Source organism: Neolamprologus multifasciatus, chromosome 4 (assembly GCF_963576455.1).
Source record: "Neolamprologus multifasciatus chromosome 4, fNeoMul1.2, whole genome shotgun sequence".
Lineage (NCBI taxonomy): Eukaryota > Metazoa > Chordata > Actinopteri > Cichliformes > Cichlidae > Neolamprologus > Neolamprologus multifasciatus.
The window spans coordinates 2,344,350-2,372,094 of NC_140442.1; the positions used below are offsets into that span (position 1 = coordinate 2,344,350).

The 27,745-nt window shown below is 40.6% G+C and overlaps 1 protein-coding gene across 2 annotated transcripts in view; it reads left to right on the forward strand.

Moving 5' to 3' along the window:
- Window positions 1–27,745, forward strand: part of slc38a12 (solute carrier family 38 member 12) — an 89,741-nt gene that overhangs the window by 46,788 nt on the left and 15,208 nt on the right. For both annotated transcript variants that reach the window (XM_085158185.1, XM_085158184.1), the window contains exon 9: window positions 25,326–25,419. In XM_085158185.1, coding sequence (XP_085014311.1) covers window positions 25,326–25,419 — 94 coding nt within the window. The remainder of the gene's footprint in view (window positions 1–25,325; window positions 25,420–27,745) is intronic.

The following is a 27,745-nucleotide window of genomic DNA, read 5'->3' on the forward strand; positions in this document are numbered from 1 at the left end:
ACTTTTTCAATTAAGAAAAATCCACCTAAGGCTTTATTTTTTCATTTATTCTGATTGTTTTCATCTGTCTATCATATTGGAGGCAACTTGTTTTATCCCTACTTCTGAATCCTTCTCTTTGCTCTCATTTTTCCAATACTCGTGATGGCAGGAGGAGTGAAATAGTCGCCCTAATAAACCAACAGCAAATAATCATTTCTCATGTCCCCCCAGATATGTCTCAAGCCCATCATAAATCTTCACTGTGCCCTGCTGCTTGTTATTTTTACCTTGGTAGGTGTTTAACGGCGTCTTTCTTGAGAGGCCGTTTTGGATTTTGTAGGTTTTAATTAGGAAAATGTCTCCAAAACAGCAACAAGTCTGTAGCAAATGCACACACGTCACTCTTTACTGTAATTTTCTTTCACAATGAATGACCTGATGTTTTTGAATACAAACAGGTTTGACGGTAGAAATGAGTATTATGGGACAAAAGGGCAATTATTCCTCTGAGTTATTTCCAACACTGCCTGATGTGTGAAATGTTAATATTTCTGTAATGACGGATGAATAAAGGAAAGCGGTGCCAGCGAGATTATGAAATTATTTACACTTGCTGTTGCTTTTCTGAGCTTTTTCTCCACCGCATTAATGAGGAGTGATTAAAAGTTTGAAGCTTTTTCTAGAAGAATTAAAACCTTTGCCTAATTTAAACTTTGGACGAAGCCCATTCAGCGTCGTTTCCTTGTGTCTCTGCTCGACTTCCTTCCTCTCGTGGATTGATGGTTGGAAATGACAATGCTGAGAGCAGACTATTAAAATATCAGAGACATATTCCAATAACCTCCATTTCCTCCTTGAGCTCTACTGCGCAAAAAGCAAAGCGAGAAAACAAACAAATAAAAAACTCAACTCCTGCACCAGAAAAATTCGATCTCACACACCAAGAATCGTATCAGCATCATAACCAAACACTGACTTGCACAGACACGGTTATCTGTTCTTTCACCATTGACTCGCCCAATCTTGTAAATCGATAAGACATGAAAGTTTCCCATCTATGACGAGCTCGATCTCTCTCATCACCAGGATAACATCACTCTTTGAATTGCATATTTTCCAGACTCAGCTGAAAAGTTATCTTGTCCGTTGTGTGTTTTCCTTTAACTGCTGACTTCCATATACTGAGAGTGGAGGATTTTTTTAAACCAGCAATATTACTTCTTTGGCTGCTGCCAAAAGTATAAGCTGTAAATGCATCTTTTTTTTCTGCTCCTCGCCACTTCTCATAATCCCACGGATGGGCAGAAACGCTGTCCTGGGTAACTGAAATATTTTATCTAGTAAACCAACTCATCCCTCCCTCCAAAAATAATCCAGAAGAAAGCACTCCTAAAGTGCAAAGATGACTCCCCAACACAGTTTTTCCAGAAGAATCTTGCTGGGGCCCTTTGTGTTATATTTCAGCAGCAATTATAGTCTTTTTACCTCCTTGACTCATACCTTAAATCTTAGCATTTAAATAATCAGGTTTAGAACAGGTGAACTGATCAAATTTTCACAAAAAACAAATACAAAAAAGTTTGTCCTGCTCTGGGACATGCACCAACTCCATCACTTTGCTGTTCTTGGTTGGGGTTATCTGGTAATTGCATTTCATTTGTTCACATTCACCAAATGATTGCAAGTATTTGTAGTGACCACATTTTGATCTAGGGCTGCCACAAACGATTATTTTGATAGTCGACTAATCAGATCATCATCCATTGGACGTAAAACGTACAGCTTATTGCATCAGCAGCATCTGCTCTTATATAACTATCATTAGCTTACAGCTTTAAGTGTTTAAGGTATGCGCTAACTAAAAATAAAGACAAGATGATAGTTTATTAAATTTAAATGAAATTTGCAGATTGTTTCGGTGAAGTTTAATAAACTCCTTGCTATCTAAAATATAACAGGACACCAGAGTAAATTCTCGAGCATCTCACACTTCTGATAATCAGCTGTCTGCTTGACGCTTATTCAGCTGTGTAAAAACTATAACTTTAATCTCAGCCAAACCGATTTACTCAGGAACAAATAAAATACTAAAAAAAGCCAAACAATAACATTTTTAAGTTATCTAAGTCACTTATATATCATGTTTAACCTGAGTAGCGAAAGACGGCGGTGGGTTTGAAAACGATTAGCCGGGAGTCCGGTGTTCTCACGGCTCTAGTGAGCCTAGCCCCCGGCTAGCTATCGAGCTAGTGGGTAACAGACGTCTCCGAAAACGTCGGAGCGCTTTTGAAAATATGTGGTGTCTTGATAAACTGAGCAGATATTTGAGGTTTACACAGCTACATTCTCGCCTGAAAATATGTTAAACGTTTATTTTGTGACCCAGAAAGAATAATAAGAGTAATATTAAAACTAACTAGCTGCCGCCATTGTTGGAAACTGAGCTGGGCTGCGCTATGAATTCTGGGACACAGCTTCTTCTTCTTCGGGGTTTAACGGCAGCTGGCATCCTTGTACATGCAGTGCTGCCATCTTCTGTTTCAGTCCGTTATTACACTCTTAAATCCTACTACTTATTCCTGCGTCTTTTGTGATCTTACAAAGCTTCAAACGACGCGTCGACTATTAAATCAGTCGTCGATGATTTTGATAGTCAACTAATCGTGACTAGTCGACTAATCGTGGCAGCCCTATTTTGATCACACAGCAGGAAGCCTATCTCCAAAAAATCATGATGATGGTCCTGGCTTGACTCTGAACAGACTGATGACAAACAGGGTGCGTTTTAATTGCGAGATTGACTCACAGCAGACTGACTTCATCTTGCTGCTGTTTTAGTGACATCTTTATGGACTTAAGACCGGCTGCAAGTGGTTGCAGACCTGGTTAAAGCACCTGTTTCAAAGGCAGTAAGATTAAGTTTACTGCATATAGTCACATTGATTTGTGCTGCAATCTCAAAGCACTGTTTTCTGTGCCTGTAGCATAAGCAGAGATCAGAGGTTGTAGACTAGAACAAGCACTACTGATGATAAAACAATGTGAAGTCTTGAAGGCTAAAAACTTTCTACACTAATTATTCTTCATTCATGTTTGTTTTACTGCTGGAAAGTGTTTGTCTTCTGTTTGCCGTTGCTGTTGTTTGTTCTGATTTATTCTGCTTGTAGATTGATTCTGTTTTCAGATGGCTCCGTTTTATGGTTTTTATCTCTGTACTCAGTTGACACTTCTGAGCAATTTAAGCCATCTTTATGATGACTGGAGGCATTTAGGAAACATGTATTTGGCTCTACAGTAATAATAAGGCCAAAGTTGGCAGCATATTCCAATAGAAGTGCTTGCTGGATGGTTGTGCAACACCCGTAGCTCTCTCCTTCTACATTTTTCTAATGTCATAACTGGTGTTATGATTTTTTTCCTAATTGAAACCAACAATCTAACATTTACTACTTGGTGATTGGCCAGATGCGTAATGTTGGGGAACTGCTATAATCACTTTCTGACGTACAGCCTCAGAGATGCTCCGTGTTAACGGGAGCGTTTGTTTTTGTTTTTCTGAATTGTCTTTGTTTAGTTTTCATTATAAGTTTGCGAGTGGAATGCAAGGAAAATGTGACCCCATTACCCGAAGGTAAACGCCGCCTGTCGAAAGACCTTTTGTCGTTATTGAAATCGCGGAAGTGGAACATCCTAATCACCTTCTAAATCACTCTGCAGATGACCGACGTGTGATTAACTTTTACACACGAGTTCTGCCACGAACGGTCCAGCCAGCTCGTTTACTGCGCTTGCATATCGCAACAGTCGTTGTTTGACAGTGATGAGATCTGTGTGATTTAGGAGCGCTGCAGTGAAATAAAGGTGTCTCTGCTCTACATTGTTCCATCAGGTTGGCTCTGCGCTCTGAACTTGAATGCCACATAGTTAATCTTATCCAAACTTGAGACGGCGTTACCCTCTCTCCACGGTCAGAATCACATCCCAAACCAGGCGCTGTTTGTTTTTCTTCCTGAACTTTATCTTGAGCTGCATATTCACGCACTCTTTAAAATATAACGACCCGCTCTGCAGTGCTGTCGCAGGAAACACCATCAGCCATTCTCCTCATCTCCGTCCTCACTTCTCCGCCTCCTTCTCGTCGTGTCTTTAATTGTATATGTACGGCGGTCTCCAGGGCGTGTCTCTAACCAGCAGTCTGAGGCTGTAAATCCCCGCTACATCATGCATGAACTGACTCCTGGATTCTGACGGATATCTGGAAATCTGGAGTTGCTTGTGGGATTTTTAAGAACATCAAAATAATGTTTCCTCGTTTTTCATGTTCCTGTTTGAGTGATTTTGAAGACATGACTCCAAATCTAACCTCGGCCAAGTCGCTCCTTCTTGAGGCATGGCCTCGATTAGCATAAGCGGACAACACAAAGTAAGCAAAGCAGCATTAAAAAAGACCTTTACTGAGGAGCATAGATTAAGTAAGTAGTTCCTTTCTTCACTGTAATCTTATTAAGGCCATTATTGATACGCAATATTCGATGTTCTAGGTTCATTAATCATGGCAGACACATTCCTACTTCCCCTGACAGAGGCCTGTTCCCTGACTTCCTGAAGCCTGCTTTTGTGAAACGTGTTCAGAGAAAGACACAATGATATATTTCAATATTCACCGATACTCTCTGTGTTGGTGCAGAATGTCTAGTTAAATATATGAAGCCAAACGGTGGCCCAAAGACTCACACAGATTCACACTGCAAGCGAAAGCGCATCAAATCCGATTTTTTGACCCTGTGCAACCCATATCCGATCATGGTGTGACAGTGTGAACGGCACAAATCCGATTCGTATGTGGTACTGAATCCGATACATATCCGATGTTTTAGAAAGCTGCTGTTTGATGGTCAAGTCGCATTAAATCCATCTTTTACGTCACCGACACAAGACAGACGCCAATTATCAGCTCCGGAGAAGACATCGTGAACGCTTCCTGGCCATCAGGTGAAACTGTTGGGAAGACAACGTTGGAGAAACGTGAACATTTTATTTGTTCTGTATAATCTGCAGATTCTGACAGAAATCTGCAACTATCCTTTGAAGCACCGCTCCTCTAAAACAGCAATAAGGATCATTATTAGGTTATTTACATTATTATGTCAATAACAAAATAACTTAAAGCAAAAATTGGGAAACGTAAAGTCCAAAGTCTTTATATTAACGGCCATCAGTCAAACAATACTGTTGCTCTGGGTCTAAACAGAGCGCGTTGTGTGTGACGTCTTCTTTTGCGCATGCGGGCGCTTTGAGCGTTCACACTAGAGCGTGTTTGCTGTCGCATTTTATTTGTAGTGTGAACGAGCAGACAAAAAAAATCAGATTTGATCAAAAAATCGGAATTGAGCATTAAGACCTGCAGTGTGAACGTAGCCATAGAGGGGTGAAAGGAGCATGCAGGGCTGATGGAGACAGTCACATGAGACACGGATGGAGAGGCTTCTGCTTTCAGTAAAAAAGCACTTTTAAAAAAAATTCCTCTCTAACAAAACACAAATACGCACACACAGAATGAGGAATTAGCACAACGTTGACCCTGAATCTGTCTTTTTTAATAATATTTATGTTTAGATTGACAGAAAGTGTTACTTGTCTACTTTGGGAATGTTTTCCTGCAGAATTTGAACCCATTTTGTTCCTCAGTGTGTTTTTTTTTGTGTGTGTTGAATTAAGGTTTATCTACTCTCTCAGGCTCAACACAGGCAGTTATTCTCATAATGATAATATTAATAATAATGATAATAAACTCTAGTTCTCTAATGTACATGCAGTTCCTCTCAGTGTGATTGTTAGAAGCAGTCCATACTTTCACACATATGTGCTATTTGACTCCCAAAGTTTAGTTTGGTTAACAAGTGCGCTCGTGGTTTGAGCTCATCAGGCGGCGATGGTTGATGGGCGTGGTTCATTTGGTCATGGCTGCAGTGCTATGACAACCAGCTAGTTGTGTGAAAATCATGATTTCAAAAAGTTAAATAATGCATAAAATCATGAACCCCGTTATGACCTGTTAGCACTTAATGGGCTACATGCTTACATCTTCTGTATACAGTCTGTGATTTTTAAGGGACTCTAATTTTAAATGAATCCTTTTGTTGTCGCTTCATTTGTGTTAAAAAGAAAGATGGTGGTGTATAATAGATAGATATAATTTTATTTCGAACATGCAAATATAATTGAAATAACAACAGAAAAAACAAACAAAAAAAACCTTAAAAATCATCAAGTTTTCATGTATATTTCTTTGTCTACAGAATGCGTGTGCTCGAAAAGGAGTAGGATGAAGTTTACACTTTTCTTGTTCCTACCCCCTTATTTCAAATTGCATTGCTTACAAATCCATATTCAGGATTCAACATTATTTGATCATATATGGTTAACTATGTACAAGTCTAACACATTGAACATACACAAATAAAAACCATTTTTCAGCACGTAAACCAGAACAACAAACAACATTTTTACATAAACTAATCACGCTGTCTTTAACAGCCGCTTAATCTCTGAGCTTGTTTTATATCTATGTGACAAACACCTTAATAAAAACTTAAGGTTGGGTTACTCAGGCCTTGATCTATAAAAAAAATGAGGACACAATGAGACAACTGAGTCACTGAGAGGAAGATTTCCTATATTCATGCAATTTATTATTTTTGAACAATCGTGTGAATTTTTGTACTGATGTACTTATCTTGATTTCATCTGTACAGGTGTTCCACACACTAACTCCTCTGACTGTAATGCTCTGATATTTTACATTTGTCATTACTACTGGCTTGCTGAACATAAGGATTCCTCTCAGGTCATGAGTATTTGGTCTTATTTGGAACATTATTTGGAAATAATGGGTTAAGCAATACAAACGTATAAATCACATGTCAGGTCAGCTTCATTTATTTATTTGTGCATTTATTTTCTGTTTTATCCATTTTCTCATGTTTCCCCTGTTTTGTACGTAAAGCACGTTGAGTTTAATGTGATGAAACATGCGTATAAATGTCAGTTAGGTTTGCTTGATGGGGATGTTTTCAGCTGATTAACAGTGCTGAACGAACACTCTTATAAAGTGCTTTCTTCCATGCTCCATCTATATTTTCTGTTTCTCCCTCGACCACCTCCACCATAATCATGTTCTAACACTCTTTGTCTTACTTGCCTCTCCTCCTCCTCGCTGCCCGTATATTCAGCAAATCCTTGTTATTGCTATCACGAGGATTTGCACGTGTGTTTTGGGCTTTTATGGACTATTTCAGGCCATTTCTACTCCCTGCTGTCGGGTGTCCTCACGTCTTATATCATACATGTCAGAATCGTAGCAATGATACATTTTTCTTCGTGGTCTGTACGATGCAGTCATAGTGGTGTTTCCAGCATCATTCAGTCACGGAGTGGTTTACTCTCTCGTGCATCATTAAGGTTAAATATCGCCGGGAAACAACAATCGTTCTTTCTTCGCTTTCATGTCATGAACATACAAAGTATGTCTTCAGGTGCCGAGCTATTTAAACATATGTTGAATAATTTAATCGTTTTTTTATTGCTGATTAATTTCAGTCAGCCATAACGGAAAGAAAACTGCTTCATTCGCACAGTGAATGTGAGCAACGTCTTAATTTCTGTCAGAGGGTTGGAAAAAAACTCTTAAATTTACACGTTCAAGGTCTCAACTCAAGGTCTTAATTAAAGTTAAATGATGCTTGCAGTTGTTGAGGTCTTAAATAATTGCAGTTTTGCAGAGGAAGCAGCTCGGCTCTATTTCAAACACTGTTGAGTTGTCTGCATTGCAGCTATTTAACTGTGTTTGTTGTGAAATGCATCTTGTAATTAATTCAAGCTGGCATTTCAAGTGTTACGCTTTGAAAATATGAACCAAAGAATAATATTTCGTGCATTTCTTAAGGCAGGTAAATAGGAATGAGACAAACTTCTTCAGAGTAACTAGCACCTGCTTCCTTTATAAAGGAAGGAGGTGCAATCTGACAGCACACTTTCATAAAAACATTCGTAAGAAATGAAAGGATTGAGGATTTCAAGCAAAAATACTATTTAAAATTCCCCAGTATTTAGCTCACTGTTATTTTATGGCTACGTCCACACGTACACGGGTATTTTTGAAAACGGAGATTTTCCGTTTTCGTTTTAAAAAAATAATCCCGTCCACACTTAAAGGCAGAAATGAATGAAAATGCTGCTAGGAACATGCCAAAGCAGCAGGTGGCGCTATATTCCTAACCGTGTAGAAATGTTGGCCAATCAGAAGTCTAGAAGCCTCGGCGGGAAATAGTAAACAAAGCTGGGGCATAGAAGCAGAACCGAGTCGTATGTGTGGAGGGACAGTAACTGTGTGTGTGTATGTAAGCATTTAAACACTGCAGAGACAATTAACAGTAACAGTATTGTAGAAATTCATTTCACCGAAACAATAACGTGGCGCACAATGTGACGTCAAAAAAGGCGCACGCCTTTGACGCTGCGTTTTCTCCGTTTTTCTCGTCCACACATAAATGCAAAAACTGAGTTTTAGAAAATATCCACCCTGGCCGGAGTTTTTAAAAATCTCCGTTTTCAGTGACCGAAAACACCGTTTACGTGTGGACGAAAGGTGCAAACGCATAGAAAAATCTGCGTTTTCAAAAATACCCGGGTACGTGTGGACGTAGCCTAAGACTTCACCCCAAAGAGTTCTCCAACCCTCGTTGCTTTGGTACCACTCACTGTCACTGCGCCGTGCACATTTTACCAGTGTAATGCAAGTAACAGGGTTTTCTTCCATTTTTGTTTTTTAATGGTCGCTGGTGAATGGCTTCTAGATGACATCCTACCAGCCATGGCAGACGTGTTTGATCTCAGCAGGGTCAGGCCAGTAAAACCACTGCACAGTAATGACTGACAACTGGGAGGATTTTGTTGTTTTTGCTCTCAGTGGGACAAAAACAGAGACGTAAGACGTGTTAAGAGACCATAAGTACAGTTTGAACAATCCTCCAAATTCTGCTGCTATTAGATGTACGTGATAATTTACAGATCATAGCAAAAAATATGTTTTTAAAACTAAACACTGACATTATTTTACATCTTGATTCAGACGACTTATCTTATGACATTTTTTTTGACATTTTGAAATTTATTTCAAAATGTCAGGTTGTGGAAGTCTCTCCCTACATCATTACGTTGTATTTATGATTGTATTTACTCTTTTAAAAAGCAACTTAAGACTCATTTATTTAGATTGGCTTTTAATTAGATTTGTGCTGTGTTTTATTATTAATGTATTTTATGTATTTCTGTTTTATATTACTGTGAAGCACTTTGTGGTTTTTATCCTGTGAAAAGTGCTATATAAATAAATTGATTTGATTTGATTTCAGTCAACAACAACAGATTATAATTTTACATAAAGTACTCAAACAGTAACCGAAAAAGGAATAGCCTTATGGCTTATACTTATCCTATCCCTAACCCCCATAGAAATAATCAAATCCTTAACCAAGAAAATAAATAGCATTGATAAATAAGTTACATAACAGTTTGAAAAGAAATCAATGATAAATCAATAAATTAAATCAACACAATTTATAAATAACCTTGTATAATACAAATTTTTAAAATCTTCCTGAAGAATGACAAATAAAAACACATCTTCAGTTCATCATTAAGTCCATCCCATAATTTCACTCCCAAAACTGACACATCTATACTTAACATTGGTTTCCACTTTAGGTATTTCAAACTTATAAGACCCCCTTAAATCATATTTTCCATCTCTTAGTTGAAACATACTTAAAATACAAATTGGAACATTCTTTTTAACCACACGATATCTCATTTCTAAAGTTTTAGAATATATAATGTCCATGAATTTTAACATAGATGATCCTACAAAAACTGGTTGGTGGACTCCCTATATCCAACTTTATTTATTATTCTAATAGCTAGGGATGGGTACCGGTATCCGGTGCCATCATGGTACCGGTTCTGACATAAACGGTAGTAACCAGACCGAAAAGCAGCGCACATTTCGGTGCTTTATTTCGGTGCTTTTTTTTCCTGAGCTGTGATACACTTTCTTCTTCCTTACATTTCTATTGGCGGTTGGCAAACAACTGAAAGGTGCATTACCGCCACCAACTGGTATGGAACGATACACTTTAGATTGTAGCCAATCATTTTACGTTTCGAGGATAGTAGGCGGGTCCAGGTACGTACGTTCTTTTAGAGCAGAGCTACAGATTAAAAATGCCCAAGGCGAAGCGGTCAAAAGTCTGGCTGTACTTCACAGCAAAAGATGCAAACTCAGCAGCTGCAACAAGTGCTTTAAGCTGATACTGTCAAAGGAGGTCACACTTTAAATCCGATGAACCTAGCCCTGCCAGTGTAGCAGAAATGATGATGGCAGCAGCAGCCGTTCTTCTCTGCGTGAGTAGCTTAATGTTGTTCGTGTGTAATTTACGTTGAGTAAGCTAACCGCGTTATTAAATTAATGCATGTAACGTGAACTAGCAAACACCATCATAGCTACATGCGGCTGTCTTCTTGTTTGATGGCAGATACTCCCTTCACCCTGGCCAAAAAGGCTAAAATGACCGAAGAAAAAGTGGAAAACAGCTAAACATGAGAGGTTTTTGGACAAAGTTTGTGTTTTTTCCATTGTTTAAGCACTGCTTCCAGCCCAGAGTGATACCATATATGCCCTATACCTGCAGAAAAGACTAACATTGTTATCTTTTTACAAAAAAACAGCTGAACATGAGAGGTTTTTGGACCAATTTTGTGTTTTCCATTCTTTAAGCACCGGTTTGGGCACCGTTTAAGCACCGGCACCGTTTCAAAAGTACCGGTTTGGCACCGGTATCGGATAAAACCTAAACGATACCCATCCCTACTAATAGCTCTTTTTTGCAATTTAAATATTGAATCCAAATATGTTTTGTATGTGTTCCCCCAAATTTCTGCACAATAGGTCATATAAGGCAATTTCTCTTACATTTCCATTTGCGTTTAGAAGAAAAGTGCTGGCCTCATCACATCATGGAAATCTCTGCATTTTAGAGTTTTCACGTGTTACAAAGCCACCGTGTGGGCCAGACTGATGGAGATAGGAGACTGTGAATAATGGAGCAACAGTCAGCTGCCTCTCAAGAAACGTCCTCATCCTATGAATGAGCTCAAACTGCAGCTGCAGATGCTAGTCCTTTCTTCACCTGCTCCAAGTGCGTGACCCTCCAGCTCACAGCAGAAACAGAACAAAGAAACAGAACAAAGACTACGATTTCCAGCTGCAGATCACAGCAGTTGAATCAAAATTAACTGCAGGATAACTGAAGAGTCTCTTGGGAGGCAGCTGAATGATTTTCGAGGACCACCAAAACAGCAGCAAGCTGGTTAGCTGTCAAACTTTCAAAATAAGAGCATGGGGATCTTGTTTCAAATATCTTTTATTAGGAGCAAGTATCATGGTTGTTACAAATTGATAGAACTTATGCCCCTTTTTTTCTCTAAGCTTACAAAGCAGACAAATAAACAACAAAACAAACAACAACAAAACAAAACAAAAAACACCCACTATGGGCCCCAATCCCCCGACTGCCAGAAAAAAAGAAAGTTTATATTTTCCCAAGGTATGTAAGTAAAGGATGCCAGATTAATTCAAAGTCTTTTACATTATCATTCATGGTATATCTTATTTTTTCAAGATGAAGAGTATTTGTAATTTCTGTAAGCCACGTCTTTAACACAGGAGTCTCTTTGCCTTTCCAAAGCTGCAGGATCAGTTTCTTTGCAATAATCAATGCATATGACATAAACCTTTTTTGAGAGTGTTGTAAATTTTGTGTTTCTTTGGAGATCCCAAAGATAATTACTATTGGATTTGGTTCAATCTTACTCTTAAAAATATTAGACAAGTAGGTAAAAATGTCACACCAAAATCCCTGAAGCCTTGGACAAAGTGCAAGGGGATGTTGTTTACACTGGGAATAAATATAAATCTGTCCTTATATTCCTTTAAAGATAAAGTTAGTCTTTGTGTGGAAAAAATACAGATATTTGTGTTAGTTAGTGCTAGAGTCTCGGTGCAGGAGGCATTACTGTATAATTACAGTATAATATTCATTGTTCTTGTAACTCTGCAGGCGGATTGATGAAATAGATCACAGTTGTGCAGCGCGGTGTGTAACGCTGCCTCACCTTAACATATGTGCATACATCAAAAAGTATATGCATTGGTATGCATTATATGTTGATTGAGGTCATCATAAAGCTCATAATAATGAGATGAGATGGGCCTGTCTGGCTTTGCCCAACACATGACAACGATTAATCAATCACTTAAGACGTTCGCTTTGCTTTCATTAATCAGGGCAGCTGTGTGTGGGTAGAGGGAATGGCTCAATCAATCAAAAGCAGGTGGGGATGTTTGAGAGGACGATAAACTTGAGTTTCATGCAGAAACAACACTAACATCTTTCCCCTGTCAGCATCAGCAGCAGCGTGCGACTGCACAGAGCACAACGAGCTGCAACTGGAAACAGGAACACCTGATTTTTAAAGGTGGACACTGGAGCTTCTTGTGAACCTGCTGGGTGGGCGGCGTGGACACCCACGTTTTCAGATGCGATAACGCGATACCATACTCTGCTGCTGTTCTGTCTCTATCTGTTTTATTCAAGCTCACTTTGACAGCGTACATACGCTCACGTCGTCACTTTAAACGTTGTCTGAATCTACGAATTATAGAAAGTAAAGGTTTGACCTTAGCACAGGTGTTCCTCAGGTGGGTGGATGATTTTTAAGCTGTTTTTTAACTTTGTGTTTGCATCCCTGGTTTAAAAAACAACAACTAAACAATAATAATAAAAGTGAGGACGAGTGGTGACGTTCGGTACCAGCGCTTTGTTTGAAATCTGTTCAGAACAAAGATTAACGTCAGACACAAATGGCCTGGGAGCTCGGGACTCTGGGGGCAGAGAATCATAATCCTTCTTTCTCTGTTAGATTGGGGGGGGATTATGAGTGCCCAGGCTGGACCATCAGGGCACTTAGGATTTTCACTGCTGGACTTTCTCCCTGAGGTGATCACTGCTAGTCATCGGGGTATTTTCCCCCCGACCCGCTTTGAGTATGACGAGGTTATTTATCACGCAATATCTGCAATTGCCCAATCGCTGACGGCGTGGCAGTTGTGAACAAAGCAGTCGTGTGGCTCTTCTGGGTATGAATTTAGCCACAGTGACATCAGAGAGCTTAAGGACATCTGTGCCACGAGTGTTTGGCTGATTAATTACTTAAATGGGGTGGACGGTCAGCGGTGGACGGTCAGGGGTTGACTTACGGCCCAACTGTGATGGATGAAGAGCCTAAGTGACACGTGGCTCAGGAGAGGCGCTCGCATACGCGGTGATTAAAAGAGACCAGTGGAACGGCTCGTGAGCTCAGAGTTACGCAATCTACCGCCAATTAAATGCCTTTTCATAGTCCCCGCACTCTCTCAGCCGCACAAATCCAAAACAAAGTGATTGACAGCCATCGTCTGGTTTGCCAGTTGGTGGCGGGTTTTTCGCCATTACTGAAATCATTCACCATATCTAAGCCTCGTTAATCTCCTCCTTCCAAATTATAACTTTGTTTCGTGGAACAACACAAAGTGCATCAAAAGTGGGTTTTTTCACTTTTAAAAGTTTCGTACTTTGTTGAAGAGAAAGAACGGAGAAGGAGGACGATGTGCAACACACACCTCCGGTCAGAGTCCATCACAGCTGCTGTGGTCACATGGTCAATATCATAAAGTACAAGGCGGCTGGTTTGCTCCTGTTTTAGTTATTTGTTTATTTTTTAAGTGAGACTTTCTTCCTGGATCAGATTTGCAAGCGTTCTGTTATCTGACAGTGAGGCTGTAGGTCCCTCCAATCCCTGTGCTTTACTATGATTTGGGTCCTGGGCTCTAATGAGACCCTTGGTACAAGGATGAGGAATGACAACATGCATGTTGTTGATGTATGTTTGCATCACAGTGCGAGTCTGATGGATGATGTTGTCACCATAACTCCACCTGTTGGTGAGTGAAGTCCTGTTAAAAAAGCTTTAACCCTTTAAGACCTACCATAGAACCAAGTCCACCAGAGCTTATATTATATTTTTACATGCTGTGGAGCCATTTTTGGGAGCATTTCAAGTTGATATACATCAATACAACCATTATAGCCCAGATTTTAATAATATGTCTGCATTAAGTGCATAGTAATTACATAAATTGCAAAAAAGTGCAATAAACTACAAAAAAATTGAAAATCATTTTTGTTTTTTTAACATATATTTCTAGTTAGAGAAATTTAAGAGGCTTATCCCTCAAAACTGTAAATACAAAAAAGTTGCACAAAATAGTTTCCCACCACAGGAAATTTATTTTGAGTGTCTTCATAGTTTTATTTTTGAAATACACCAATTTTTATACACTGCAGGAAAAACGAAAATAAATATTATAATGCAAATTTGCAAAAAAGCAGCATATGCATCAAAATAAACTATTTCCAGCAGTGCAATATGAGTCCTAAGCATCCCAGAAATGATATAGACAAGCATGAAGTCAAACATGACTTTTAAAAACACCAGTATAGGCTTATAAGGCCCTGAAGGTAAAAAAAAAACAAACAAACCTACATTTTCCGCAAAAATGACGTCACTTCCGGTTTCGGGCAGGTAATGGCGGACATGCAATAATTTGCAGTGACCTATATTCCAACTAGGAAGTGTTACAAACAGCTGATCGGATCTGCAAAGCGTGTTTCTGGAATATTATGTTTTTGTTGCTGCAAGTGCTTTTTATGCAGTTTTTGCAAAGCTATATGTGGAAGGAAACTGTGACCGATGACAAGCTGATGGCATAAGATGTAAGTACAACTCCTCCGGTTTCATATGCAAAACAAATTATTGCGCTAGCTCACGCGGTTGCAGAGCTACAAGGATTTAAAAGTAGTTATGCAAAACGGAGCGTGCTGCTCTGACCGGCGTTATAGGGTTAATGATATATTTTATGTAATAATTTATAAAATTAGGTTAGAAACGATAAAAGACAAATAACACAATAGACGATATACATCGCCCAGCACTACACCTTATATAGCAGATAAAACCGAAGCTGCACACTGAAGTCATCACTCGGATTATTGTCTCTCCAAACAGCTCTAACTGCTTTCAGATCAGACAGAACAGCCTCGGTGTCGTCGGAGTGAACATGGCCTGCTTTAGCTGGAAATGCCCACCAGACAAAACAAAACTGCCAGACAGCAACAGATTAATATTACCAGGATTTCATAACGCAGACAGATTGAATGACACTTGCTTCCAATGCATTTATTCATTTAATACTCTGTTTGGGCTGCTCTTGCAATTTCATCCGGCTCCTGTTCGTAGGGCCGGTCTACAGATTCTGACGGTGTTTTTGCTTCCTCGCCACAGAAACTGCTTACATTTCACGCTCACTTTAATAAATGTCGCAATAAACAAAAACAAATGCTGTCAGGAGAAAAGTGGCACGAATCAATTTAGTCTGGACGCTCACCTCACCCTTCCCACACTCAAAACCCCCGCGTTCCCTCCTTTTTGGCAGGCCGATGGGTTTTGCTCCTCCGCAGCAGCACACCCGTCAACTGTGAGCGATTCAGGTTTGACAAAGACGTTCTTAAAAATCGTCCATTTCTCCTCCTCAGCACGACACGACACTCTCAGCCACCTTGGCTGGCTGCAGTCACACACTTCAGTGAAATGCAATAAACAGCAAGTCTGAGATGAGAAACTGCAAAGGTGACCAAAGCGACGACTGACACAAACACCGAGATCTGTCCTATTACGTCTCAGTGGAGAATACTGAGTGACGGTGCATGACTAAACACTGTTCAACAACCTGAACGCACAAATGTGGGGTCAAAGCAACTGTAATGGTAAAAATTTTAGGGGGGGACCTATTTTATTTCTGTTTTTGCTGTATTTTATCTCCTGTTTCAGTGCTGGATGCTCATTTAACCCTGTAAAGCCGGTCAGAGCGGGCACGCTCCGTTTTGCGTAACTATTTTTAAATCTCAGTAGCTCTGCAACCGCGTAAGCTAGCGCAATAATTTGTTTTGCATATGAAACCGGAGGAGTTGTACTTACATCTTATGCCATCAGCTTGTCCTCGGTCACAGTTTCCTTCCACATATAGTTTTGCAAAAACTGCATAAAAAGCACTTGCAGGAACAAAAACATAATATTCCAGAAACACGCTTTGCCGATCCGATCAGCTGTTTGTAACACTTCCTACGTCCATCAGCGCGAACTATCGCATGTCCGCCATGACCTGCCCGAAACCGGAAGTGACGTCATTTTGTGGAAATGTAGTTTTTTTTTCTTTAGGGCCTCATGAGCCTATACTGGTGTTTTTAAAAGTTATGTTTGACTTTATGACTTTCTGTGTTGTTTCTGGGATGCTTAGGACTCATATTGCACTGCTGGAAATAGTTTATTTTGATGCATATGCTGCTTTTTTGCAAATTTGCACAATAATATTTATTTTCATTTTTCCTGCAGTATATAAAAATTGGTGTATTTCAAAAATCAAACTATGAAGACACTTAAAATAAATTTCGTGTGGTGGGAAACTATTTTGTGCAACTTTTTTGTATTTACAGTTTTGAGGGATAAGCCTCTTAAATTTCTCTAACTAGAAATATATGTTAAAAAAACAAAAACGATTTTCAATTTTTTTGTAGTTTATTGCACTTTTTTGCAATTTATGTAATTACTATGCACTTAATGTAGACATATTATTAAAATTTGGGCTGTAATGGTTGTATTGATGTATAGCAACTTGAAATGCTCCCAAAAATGGCTCCACAGCATGTAAAAATATAATATAAGCTCTGGCGGACTTGGTTCTATGGTAGGTCTTAAAGAGTTAAGCAAGGCCATGGCAACACAACAAATCTCTTCTATGACCTACAGGAGATCCACGAAAAAGAATACTTATACGCTTGTATGATGCATGCCGGGCCAAAGTAGAGCAGGATCTTTGCAGTGTCGTGCATTACGCAGCCCTACATGAGCGTAACCATCCATGTCATTAACAAAGACTCCACCCTCTGCGCTCACTGTTTACAGACTGCGCACTTTCCAGATGGTCAGGTGGTATATCGTGATATATATCGTTATCGTGATATAAAATAATGCATATTGTGATAAATATTTTTTCCGTATCGCCCAGCACTAATGAGGTGCTGAAGTGGAAAACCCGTTGGTGTAGAGCAGCAGCTCCTCGGTTCATCCTCAGCACCAGTTTTATGTGCACTTTGCTTTTTGACACGACCAAACAAGAAAACTGTCTCTGCTGTGAGCATGAAGTTTACCTCATCAGAGTTTCTGAGCCGCTGTATAAGGTGTCATCCAGAAAAATCTAAACCTTACCTGATTTAAATTTGGACAAACTCTTGTTTGACAGCTTCGTCACAAATCCAAACCTGCACAGAGAGCAAACATCAAGGTTTCAAAGTGACCCGGTCATTCGATGGTCGATGGTCGGTAAGGCCTGCGAACATGGAGAATGCTCTTTTTTGTTTCGTTATTCTTCGGGTCGAGCAGAGTGAGTCTGTTGGCGCGTGCATGACAAGATGTTTTTGTAATGAAAACATTTAAAAGCTTTAAGATGATTCATTTTGTGGACCTTTTCTCTTCCTGGAACATTTTGATCACTGTTTGTAATGACAGTAAAACACCAACCAAACAACACAATATGTGGCATCAGAGAAGCTTGTGAGGCTGTCACTAAGGACCTGAATTTGCATTGTGTTCATACACAAGGTTGGCTTTGTAGTTTGTGCTTGAGCTGCTTTCACCTTTCTTTTTTGTTTCTTTTTTGTGTGTTTTTAGTTCTTTTTGTGTTACTTTAACTTCAAAGAATCTTCAGTCTTTCAGTAATGTGTCGCTTTTAATTCTTTTGAGTTATGTGCTGTGTATCGGCCTTGTAAAGCACTCTGATGTTAAGTTTCTCCTGTGTAAATCACTGAATGAATAATTTTAACGTGTTTGCTTGAGAAGCAGAAGGTCAGGGCCTCTGAGCTGCTGTTTAGCCTTTAATTAGAAACATTAATGTTTCAGTTTTCTTAAAAAATGCCAGAAAAGCCGGAGCAGTTAGAGCTCGGAGTATCTCTGTGTGACATGTGGGCGCCTTAAAACGGACATTCATAAAACAGGAAGGTCTGCTCAGACATATTTGCTAATGTTACAGGTAAACTGATAAAGTGCATGGTTGGATCGGTGTTATTTAAAGTGGAATTGTGAAGTGTGACCCTACCAGTTTCTCTCCTTTTGGGTGGGTCATGCCAGCTCTGTGGGTCTGACTCACTCACAAACACATGGCATCTGATTCCTCGCCCACTCACTTTTCTCCTGCTCCATTCCCATGCTCTCTCGCTCCCTGACATCCTGTCATCTTTCCAGTCTTCTGTTTCCTCATCTCAAATCTGCCAAAATCAAGAGCTTGTTATTGTGTCGACGTAGGTTCGTCATTTTTGTCCAGTTATGCACTCATTCTTTCTTTTTCTTCTCTCTTTTTATTTTAAACAGATGAACATAAATTCAGACCGATGTTTCGAAGGTTATGGTCAGTGTGGGATAAAAACCACCAAATATCAAAATACAGATGCAAGTCCAAACCTTAGCTGCCACATTATTGTGTTTGTTGCTGAGCTGATGGAAACCCCAGTAAAGATGTGTTGCAGTTCTTCATTTTTGGACTGTTTTCTTGTAGTGCTCTTGTAGCTGAGGCCCGGTGTCCTCAGGCTGGTGGAGGTGCAGTCTTGATTCACGATCAGTTCAAAAACTGCCGGGAGTCGCACGCAGACAACAACACACAAGCCTCAGGGATATTACCTGAATCTGTGCCACAGTCGAGGGATGCACTGCAAAGTGAAATTAATGGGTTATGAAGACACGTTTTGCCTAAAGCCAGAGTCACAAAGGTGGCTCTGCTTGTACCTGGCTCGATCGCCACGGTAACTGATGCTGCACATCTGAACTGCCTTGAAGGAGGTCACGTTCAGATGTTGTCATCACTAAGACAGATAGAGATTCTCACCTGAGGGAGTACATTACACATTTTTGGACGCTGACACACTTTCTGTTTTATCTCTTTACCAAAAATATTCAAGTTACTAATCTAAGATCACAGGGACTCATAGTACAGGACTAGACACTGACCAATGAGTACAGCTGTTTTTCCACAGGTATTTTGTTATAAAATAAGCAGGTTAAAGGTCTGGTGATGATTTCAAGCGCAGCATTTATATTTGGAAGGTTTGGCATTTTTTTAGAGATCAACGTTTAAAGTTTTAGAGCGCTAATAGGGGGCGGACTTCTTTAAAACGACCCCTATTCTTCACAACTCTCCGTGACCAGTTCCTCTGACTGAAGCAGGCGGTGATTGATTGGTCTGTTTTGTGTGGAAAAATAATCACATGACTTGGTGAAATGCACCTTAATGAGGTTGAAACTAAGAGCTATTGTGACTCTGTCCTGGTTGTTGTATCCTTGGGCAAGACCCTACCGCCTGCTGGTGATGGTCAGAGGGGCCGATGGTGCGATATGTCAGTCTGAAGCGAGGCTACAACTGTAGCTGCCTCCACCAGTGTGTGAATGTGAGAGTGAATGAATAGTGGATAGTAAAGCGCTTTGGGTGCCTAGAAAAGCGCTTTATAAATCCAATCCATTATTATTATTATGCATGATTTTATGTTAATGATGGCGCTTCATGACGTCCTGGCCAAACTGTCCGACTACACTTCCCACGGAGTTTGTTTGCAATCATGCAGCTTCTAAAATTCTTCTTTGAATTTGGTTTGGAGGCACTTCAGTGCTGCAGGATTCTTCAGGCTCAAAGACATCTGAGGAATAAATAATCTAAATAAATCAAACTTAGTCAGAGTTAGTTGACTAGATGGATGCAATCAGCCAAACACATAATATAGAGGATTTGTAGATGAATACTTTTTATGCCTGGATGAAGTTTTATTGTATCTGAACCCAAGTGTTACAATCAAAGAACCTCTTTAACGGAAACGTTACATTTACCCTTTCAATTAAAAATCATAGGAGAATATTAAGCCCATGCAAAGTCACTTATAATTAATCATGCTGGTATATTTTGTACAGATTGAACACATGATTGGTGAACTTTGTGCCTATTAATATGCAGAGTAGGTTAAGCACAGTTTCATCATTGACACCACGAAATCCAAAGAAAAAGATTAAGATAGATACGAACCAGCCTTTGTCGTCCAGCGCGACAAACACACCGTAGATGAATTCAGTCTGAAATTAGACCTCACGTTGTCTTTCTGTAGTTTGCAAAGTGATCTTTAGACAGAAAATAAAGGAACAGGAGAGCGGCCGACCATGCTTCAGGGCTGAAATACAGCTTTCTGTCAGCCGGCTGCCATTAATTTCACTTTCTTCTTCAGACACATCTCTCTTCATAATGGTTCATTCATTACCTCCAATGGCTGTTGCAGATTTATGCTTTGGCTCAGCCCGAGCTTAGACTGCACTTTGCCAAGGGGACAGCTGGTAATACTTTAATATATAGAGACGTAGGCATCATCATTACTCAGCAGGATTAAAAGCTGTTGGGGGGTTTTTTCTGTCAAACTCACAGATAGCCCAGCTGTCCTTTTTAACATCTTTTCAGCTCTTATTGTGTCTAAAATTGCTTCTTTGTTTCCTCATTCATTGATTTGAACTTTGGAAAAACTCTGTAAGGCTCGGGTGTCAAAAATCAGCCTGCCAAAGGCTCCAACCTGGGCCACTGAGCTGCTTTGGAAAATGTGAAGTAGGACATAAATGATCGGTATCAAGAGGCAAGTAAACAAACACCTCCGCAAGTGGCTCAGGTATGTGACTGATCATCACTGCTGACCTGAGGGTGTTTTGGTTCAGGGTGGAAATGCCTGATGATATTTGGACACCACCTGACGACACCTGGTTGAAAGCTGCAGTCGCTTACAGCCACTTAAGGTGCAACTTTTAGGTGTATTTTATACGTTTCCAACTGTATTTTCATCAGCTTTGCAGGTTTTCTCCTGAAGACCAAACCAGTGGTCATTCATATTATCCCAATGTAAATAACAGATAAACAATTAAATGACACAAAGTTTCTGTTTTTCCACTATCTACTATAGAAATGTATGTTTACAGTGGCTTCACAGTAGAACAAAAAAACCCCAAAACAAACAAAAAAATTTGAAAACCTTTTCATTTTATTCTTACAGGACACTCGGGATGATGAGCTACCAGAACTTTTGTCATTTTACACATTATTTCAGTTTAGATTTCTTACAGTTTCCACCCAAAGAGTCGCGCTGACACACCAAACCAACATGTGCTGCTGAAATTGCTTCTTTTCCATATATTAAAATATCTCAGGGATTAAATTTATGGTTAAAGTTCTTTAGACCTTTTTACTCAAACTGCTTTTATGATGTAAAATGAGTTTGATACACCGGCTGAAGGTCTCGTGGGGAACCTTTGAACCACCAAGTTGGTCTGGAGTTGCACAAATTAGTGCAACTTAGTAGTGCTGTGGGTTAGTTGGTTGACATATTGAACCATCTTCTCACTTTGTGAAAAAGAAAGTCCCACAGTTTTGTTAACCCTCTGAGGCTCAAATTAAACTTTTTGTTGCTAATGCACAACCAAGTCCTGCAGTGGTACTTCTGAGTGAAAAAACCCCAACCCCCCGACCGTGGCTCAGGGGGTTGGGAAGCGTATCTGCAACCGGAAGGTCGCCGGTTCGATCCCCGTGCTCTCTGTCCTGGTCGTTGTGTCCTTGGGCAAGACACTTCACCTACCGCCTACTGGTGTTGGCCAGAGGGGCCGATGGCGCGATATGGCAGCCTCGCTTCTGTCATATGTATGTGGGGTAATCAGGTTGTTAGCTTTTAACTGTTGCAAATCGGCAACGCATGCCTGGAGAGGGTTAAATATACAAAGTGTCTTTTCATTTTATTGTGTTTTTGATGGAGGGGTCAACACAGGAGGTCCATAACTGTTTGCCTTCTTTCATCAGCTTTTAGTGTTAGAAAAGGTTTTAGAGATGCTGAAGCTCCCACAGAGGACTCAAACTCCTTCTTATACACACATGTGACTTTATGTTTATTTAATTGAATTGAATTGAATTCAAAATCCTGCTCCTCACATACAAGGTCTTAAATAATCAGGCCCCATCTTATCTTAATGACCTTGTAGTACCATATCACCCTATTAGAGCACTTCGCTCTCGCTCTGCAGGCCTACTTGTTGTTCCTAGAGTATTTAAAAGTAGAATGGGAGGGAGAGCCTTCAGTTTTCAGGCCCCTCTTCTGTGGAACCAGCTTCCAGTTTGGATTCGGGAGACAGACACTATCTCTACTTTTAAGATTAGGCTTCAAACTTTCCTTTTTGCTAAAGCATATAGTTAGGGCTGGACCAGGTGACCCTGAATCCTCCCTTAGTTATGCTGCAATAGATGTAGGCTGCCGGGGATTCCCATGATGCATTGAGTTTTTTCTTTCCAGTCACCTTTCTCACTCACTATGTGTTAACAGACCTCTCTGTGTTGAATCATATCTGTTATTAACCTCTGTCTCTCTTCCACAGCATGTCTTTATCCTGTCTTCCTTCTCTCACCCCAACCAATCACAGCAGATGGCCCCGCCCCTCCCTGAGCCTGGTTCTGCCGGAGGTTTCTTCCTGTTAAAAGGGAGTTTTTCCTTCCCACTGTCGCCAAAGTGCTTGCTCATAGGGGGTCATATGATTGTTGGGTTTTTCTCTGTATCTATGAAGCGCCTTGAGGCGACTTTTGTTGTGATTTGGCGCTTTATAAATAAAATTGAATTGAATTGAATTAACGATCCTGCTAGCGTCTATAGTTGGAAACAGTTACCATCAAGAGAGTGATGAGTCTTTAACCAACCAGTTAGCATGCATTAGCAGGATGCTAACATTGTTTTTACAAAATTGCACATGCAGTCATGTTACATTTGTGAAAACTAAAATAAACTGGGAGTTTTTTATGTTTAGCAGCAGCTGTAAAGTGTTTCAGCTTCATTCACTCCGTTGAGGACTGCAGGTGCTCCTGGATTGCAGCCAGTTCTGGATCAATAGGATGTGGACAGGCCACGTTGTTGTATTCATTCTCAGTGTCTGAACAAATCCATCACATAGTTCCTGAGACATTTTATACGTGTGGAGAAAAAACTGATATAAACTTGTGTTGCTGTAAAAGAATAGCATTGAAGTGATTATTACCCATCGTTTGGGGACAGTAAAGGTCTGAAAATTTAAAAAGAAAAAACGAGGAAGCCATTTGTAGCAGTTCCATCGATGTCTTCAAACATTATAAAAGCACCTTTGTGTTACCATCCACCCACCCTTTTATACAAACTGGTATTATTTGATTTTGTGCCAGTGAAGTCCTCGTTCAGGGATACGCTGCTGGCACTTTTTTCATCAAAATTTTAAAAGTGCTAAATTCGCCTCGTTCTTTTTATTTTTCAAGTACTTTGGAAGGTGTTAAGCAGCCTGTTTGTGCACCTCCACTGCTGGGCTGAAATCCTGCGCTCTCGCAGAGGTGTGTGTGTGTGTGTCAGTGTGTGTCTGTCCTCATGCGTTTGATGGGAGAGCGAGGTCCTCTCTTTGAAAGCCTGCAGGCTGCTCTTCAGATGAAAAAGCACACAAGCGACTGCCTCGGAGATCACATGCCACTCAAACTGTGCAGTCAGACCTGAGCGTGTCAGAGAGCGGGGATATGGAAGAGACGGATGAAGGGAATACGTTTGCAGGCGTGGGGGAGAGGGAGTGATGGGAGCTGATGGGAATGGAGCTACAGTAGCTGAGCTGCGTCTGATTGCAGCTCTTGATAAAGAAAGTATCTGATAGGCAATCAGAGCTGTGGCCTGGGAGGATTTGAAATTTTTGTTGTACTATGGATCGGGCCACCTCTTCATCTTTTCACCCATCTTTGAGAGCGCTGATGGGATTTTGACAGCACTTGAGGAATGTTGCGTCTTCGATAGCGTTTCAGAATTGCATGTCAGTGTCACAACTGCGAGACAAAAAAAGAGTTGCTGACTGAAGTCTGCAGGATCAGCCCAACTCAGGAGTTGGGAAAAGCTGCGATGCTGAAGCCAGAAAGTGTTTTTCCAGCTATGTTTTTTCGTTCCTTTCTGTTGTTATATGGGATATTTTTCTGGTTTAAAATGGGGAGAAAGTTCTTTTTGGTCATTTTTTTGCTTTTCATTTACAAGAAACCCCTGACATATGTCGTTATAATGGTAGCCACAGTTTCAAATAATGGGGTCAGTGTATGTGCGAGTAATTCCTGTGAGCAGAGAAGCCCAAACATGTTCATGAGTGACAGCCGAATATTGTTGATTAAAGGGGGAGGAGCTAAAACGACCTGTATCAGACAGGAGGTGAACTGTGGCCCAGTGTAAGAACACAAGAGATACTTTACAGTAGCTTCACAGTCCGATCCAGTAATACAGACGAGCAGAAGTGATTTTCTTTCTTTTAACAGATTGACTGACAGATTATTATTCATGTAACACAGGAAACGTTTCTTTACTGTTAATCTCTTGGTCTAGTTTCAGGATCCTGCACTGTTTGCGTTACTCTGCACAATATATTAGACATATTCATTAGAACAATTATTATTATTGATAATTGATATATTTTTTCTAGTTTATTGAGCTTTTGTTACTTTTCTGAGTCATTTTTATATTTTATTGACCTTTTTTTCTCTGACATATTTATTTTTCTTGAGCGATTTTACTGTAATGGGCCGTTTTAGTTTGCATTGGTGGTTTTTCTGTGGCTATTTTTCCAATTTTGGAGGTTAATAAAAAGTGCTTCTGTCTACTTTCTCCGTATTTTTCATCTCTTATGGTTTAACAGCCCATATGGAAAAGAAATAGTAAAAACATATATGATTTACTCATGAAAGTGGCCACTTTCCCATTACTTTCATATATTTTTTAGCAAGTATCCAAAACATACAAGTTTCATTATATAATTTTTCAAGGAATCTTATGTGTTTTCACTCTTGTATGCTTTTCATACAAGTTTCACACAAGACAGATACAAACTTTATAAGATTTATATATATCTTTTCCATATGGGAGCTTTTACATGACTGTGATTGATTTCTGACCTAATTAAGAAATGTAAAGCACTTCTTAATTAATGAATGTGCCTTCTTCAGCTAGCTAAATGTGCTTTCCCATTTGCTGTTCCCACAGAGCGTGTTCACTGTTTTGTTGGGCCCGTTCACCTTCTTCAACGCCCAGAAGACGAAGTATCTCCAGATTCTCACCTCACTGATGCGATGGATTGGTAAGAAAACATTCCTGCAATCTTCCCTCGTAACGTGCTGTTTTTCTTTTCACTATTTTCTCGCCTCGCTTTCTGTGACCTCTCCGTTTCTGCAGCCTCTTTTTCCACACGCGCATATTTCCATTTTATCGGCGTCTCCCTCAGAGTTTCTTTCATCCCTCCCTCCTGCCTTCACCTGCCTGTGTGGCTGCTGCGTTTAAGGTCCGTCCATCATGGTTTGGTCCTGCTCCGTGTCTTTGATTCCCATCTCCTCTCATTCCTCAGCCTGACAGGCTTGACAGCCCGTCCCAAGCTTGATTGGACCGTCACTCACACGGCGACGGATGAAAATAAACCGCCTGTCCTGGGTCCACTGGTAAAATCACAACACCACTGAATCATGGCAGTCCCGCCGCCCCCGTACGACCGCACGCTCGCTCACGTAAACGCACGCAGACACAACAGCGTTCGCGCTCTGTCCATCGTCTGACTAAATAACACGCCGGTTTTAGCTGCATCCTTCCCTCTTCCTCGTCTCAGCGTCCCCTGGCTCTGCAATTGATTGGTCGTGTCACTTTTGCAGGGCTGCAAACAACACGGGATAATGATTTAAAACGGCTCCAGTGGACAAGAGAAGATACCGGAACAACAGATCGTTAAAAAAGAAAAAACAGCCTGTTTTTTTTGTAGGGCGGGGCTTAAACCATCGAAATTACTTTGAAGTTGTTGATAAAAGCCAAAGATAAACTTGTCGTACTTATTTTGTTCTGGGTCTGCTGTACTTTAGCTCGAGTTTTGGCAGAGAAGAGAAGCAGACGTGCTTATTAAACGAACTATTAAATAATTCTCTCTGAACGTGAGCATCAAAATCAGCTGCGTCTCCAGTGAGTCTCTCGTCCTGTGGATGAATTTCTGCGTCACCTTGCTGGGCTGAAGCAGCTGAAATAGATCAGGCTAGCTGATTACTGAACATTAGAGTGAATGAATTATTCACTAGCAAAGTGATCATGTCATTGACCGGCTCTTGGAGGGATAAAAATGTGAAATAATGCTAAAATTAGTAGTTAAATATAACTGCACGGGCCCTCAGCTGCTCATATTACCAGTATAGGATAAATACTGATACAACCTGCTAAAAGTTAAAAACCCTTCAAAGCAACATGTATAAACAGACGGATACACTGGGGGAAGAGGACATATACAGTCCTGCAGCACATTTAACTAGTGAAGCATATCAAAATTCCCAGTCTTTCCTTTTGTCTGGAAATGATCTTCTATGATCAATTAACACTTCTCCTGTAGTGACATTCACACCACACAGCTCTGTCAGTCGCACACATTTAGTCAACTACACAAACAGCACACATTCAGTCAGTGTCTGTAAAGGTCAGTGCTGTTCTCAGACATAAAAGCGCTCCACAACAATCCAGAAGCAAGTCGACCTCTTTACGAGAGACGACAGCTAAAGCGTTAGCGCTGTCGAAAGAGTCGACTCTTTCACGTCCTGTTTTACATCCAGCAGTTTCCACTTTCTTACACTTTAAAATGAGGACTTAATAACCTTCTGTAACACTCCGAGTCCAAGTACCGACCTGTGCACTGATGTCTTGGCCCTCGTCGTGGCCTACTTTGTCCATCACGCCATCAATCCTCATTATCGGCCTGGATCCTTTTCTTTGCTCTGTCCAGTTGTGCATCTTTGTTTTTGGTGCAGAGCAGCAAGCAGCCTTCTCAGTGTGTAACGACAGTCTGAGTTACAGTTGTTTGCTGCGTCTTGAGGACGAGTCAGTGTATTGTCCCACTAGAATTGAGTCTCTTTTTGTGAATGCTGTTGAGTGTGACGTTCAGACAAACAACCAAAGAGACGTGAATGTGCTGGAGCAAATAAGCTGCATGCAGAATATGAACAGATATGAACAAATGAAGGATAAGACGCTTGTTTGCGAGCTGGTGCGCTCGAACTCGTAGCCCCATATTTTGTAATTCTACCATCTGGAAAATGTCTGTTGTGTAGTTGTTTTTTATATTGTGTCCCTGGGTCTCGGTATCCGCTGACACTGACCACATGAGACAGGAGACCCTGCTTCCCCTCCTGACCATTACTCACCGATCCCCGGACGCACCTGCAGTCACATGCGCTGCCCTGAGCGAGGACGGGGTGCGTTTGATGTCAGGGGTAGCAGCTGGCCGGTGCGTCGGTGCCCCGCCCGCCGCCCTCGGCTCCGGCCTTGTCACAGTTGTTGCCACTCAACTGCAGTCACCTCGTTGTCCAGAGAGCCCGGTTTTTACACCAAACATGAGTGATGGTGTACCTGCCCGCTGCTCGGCTGTCGGTGACACGCTGGGA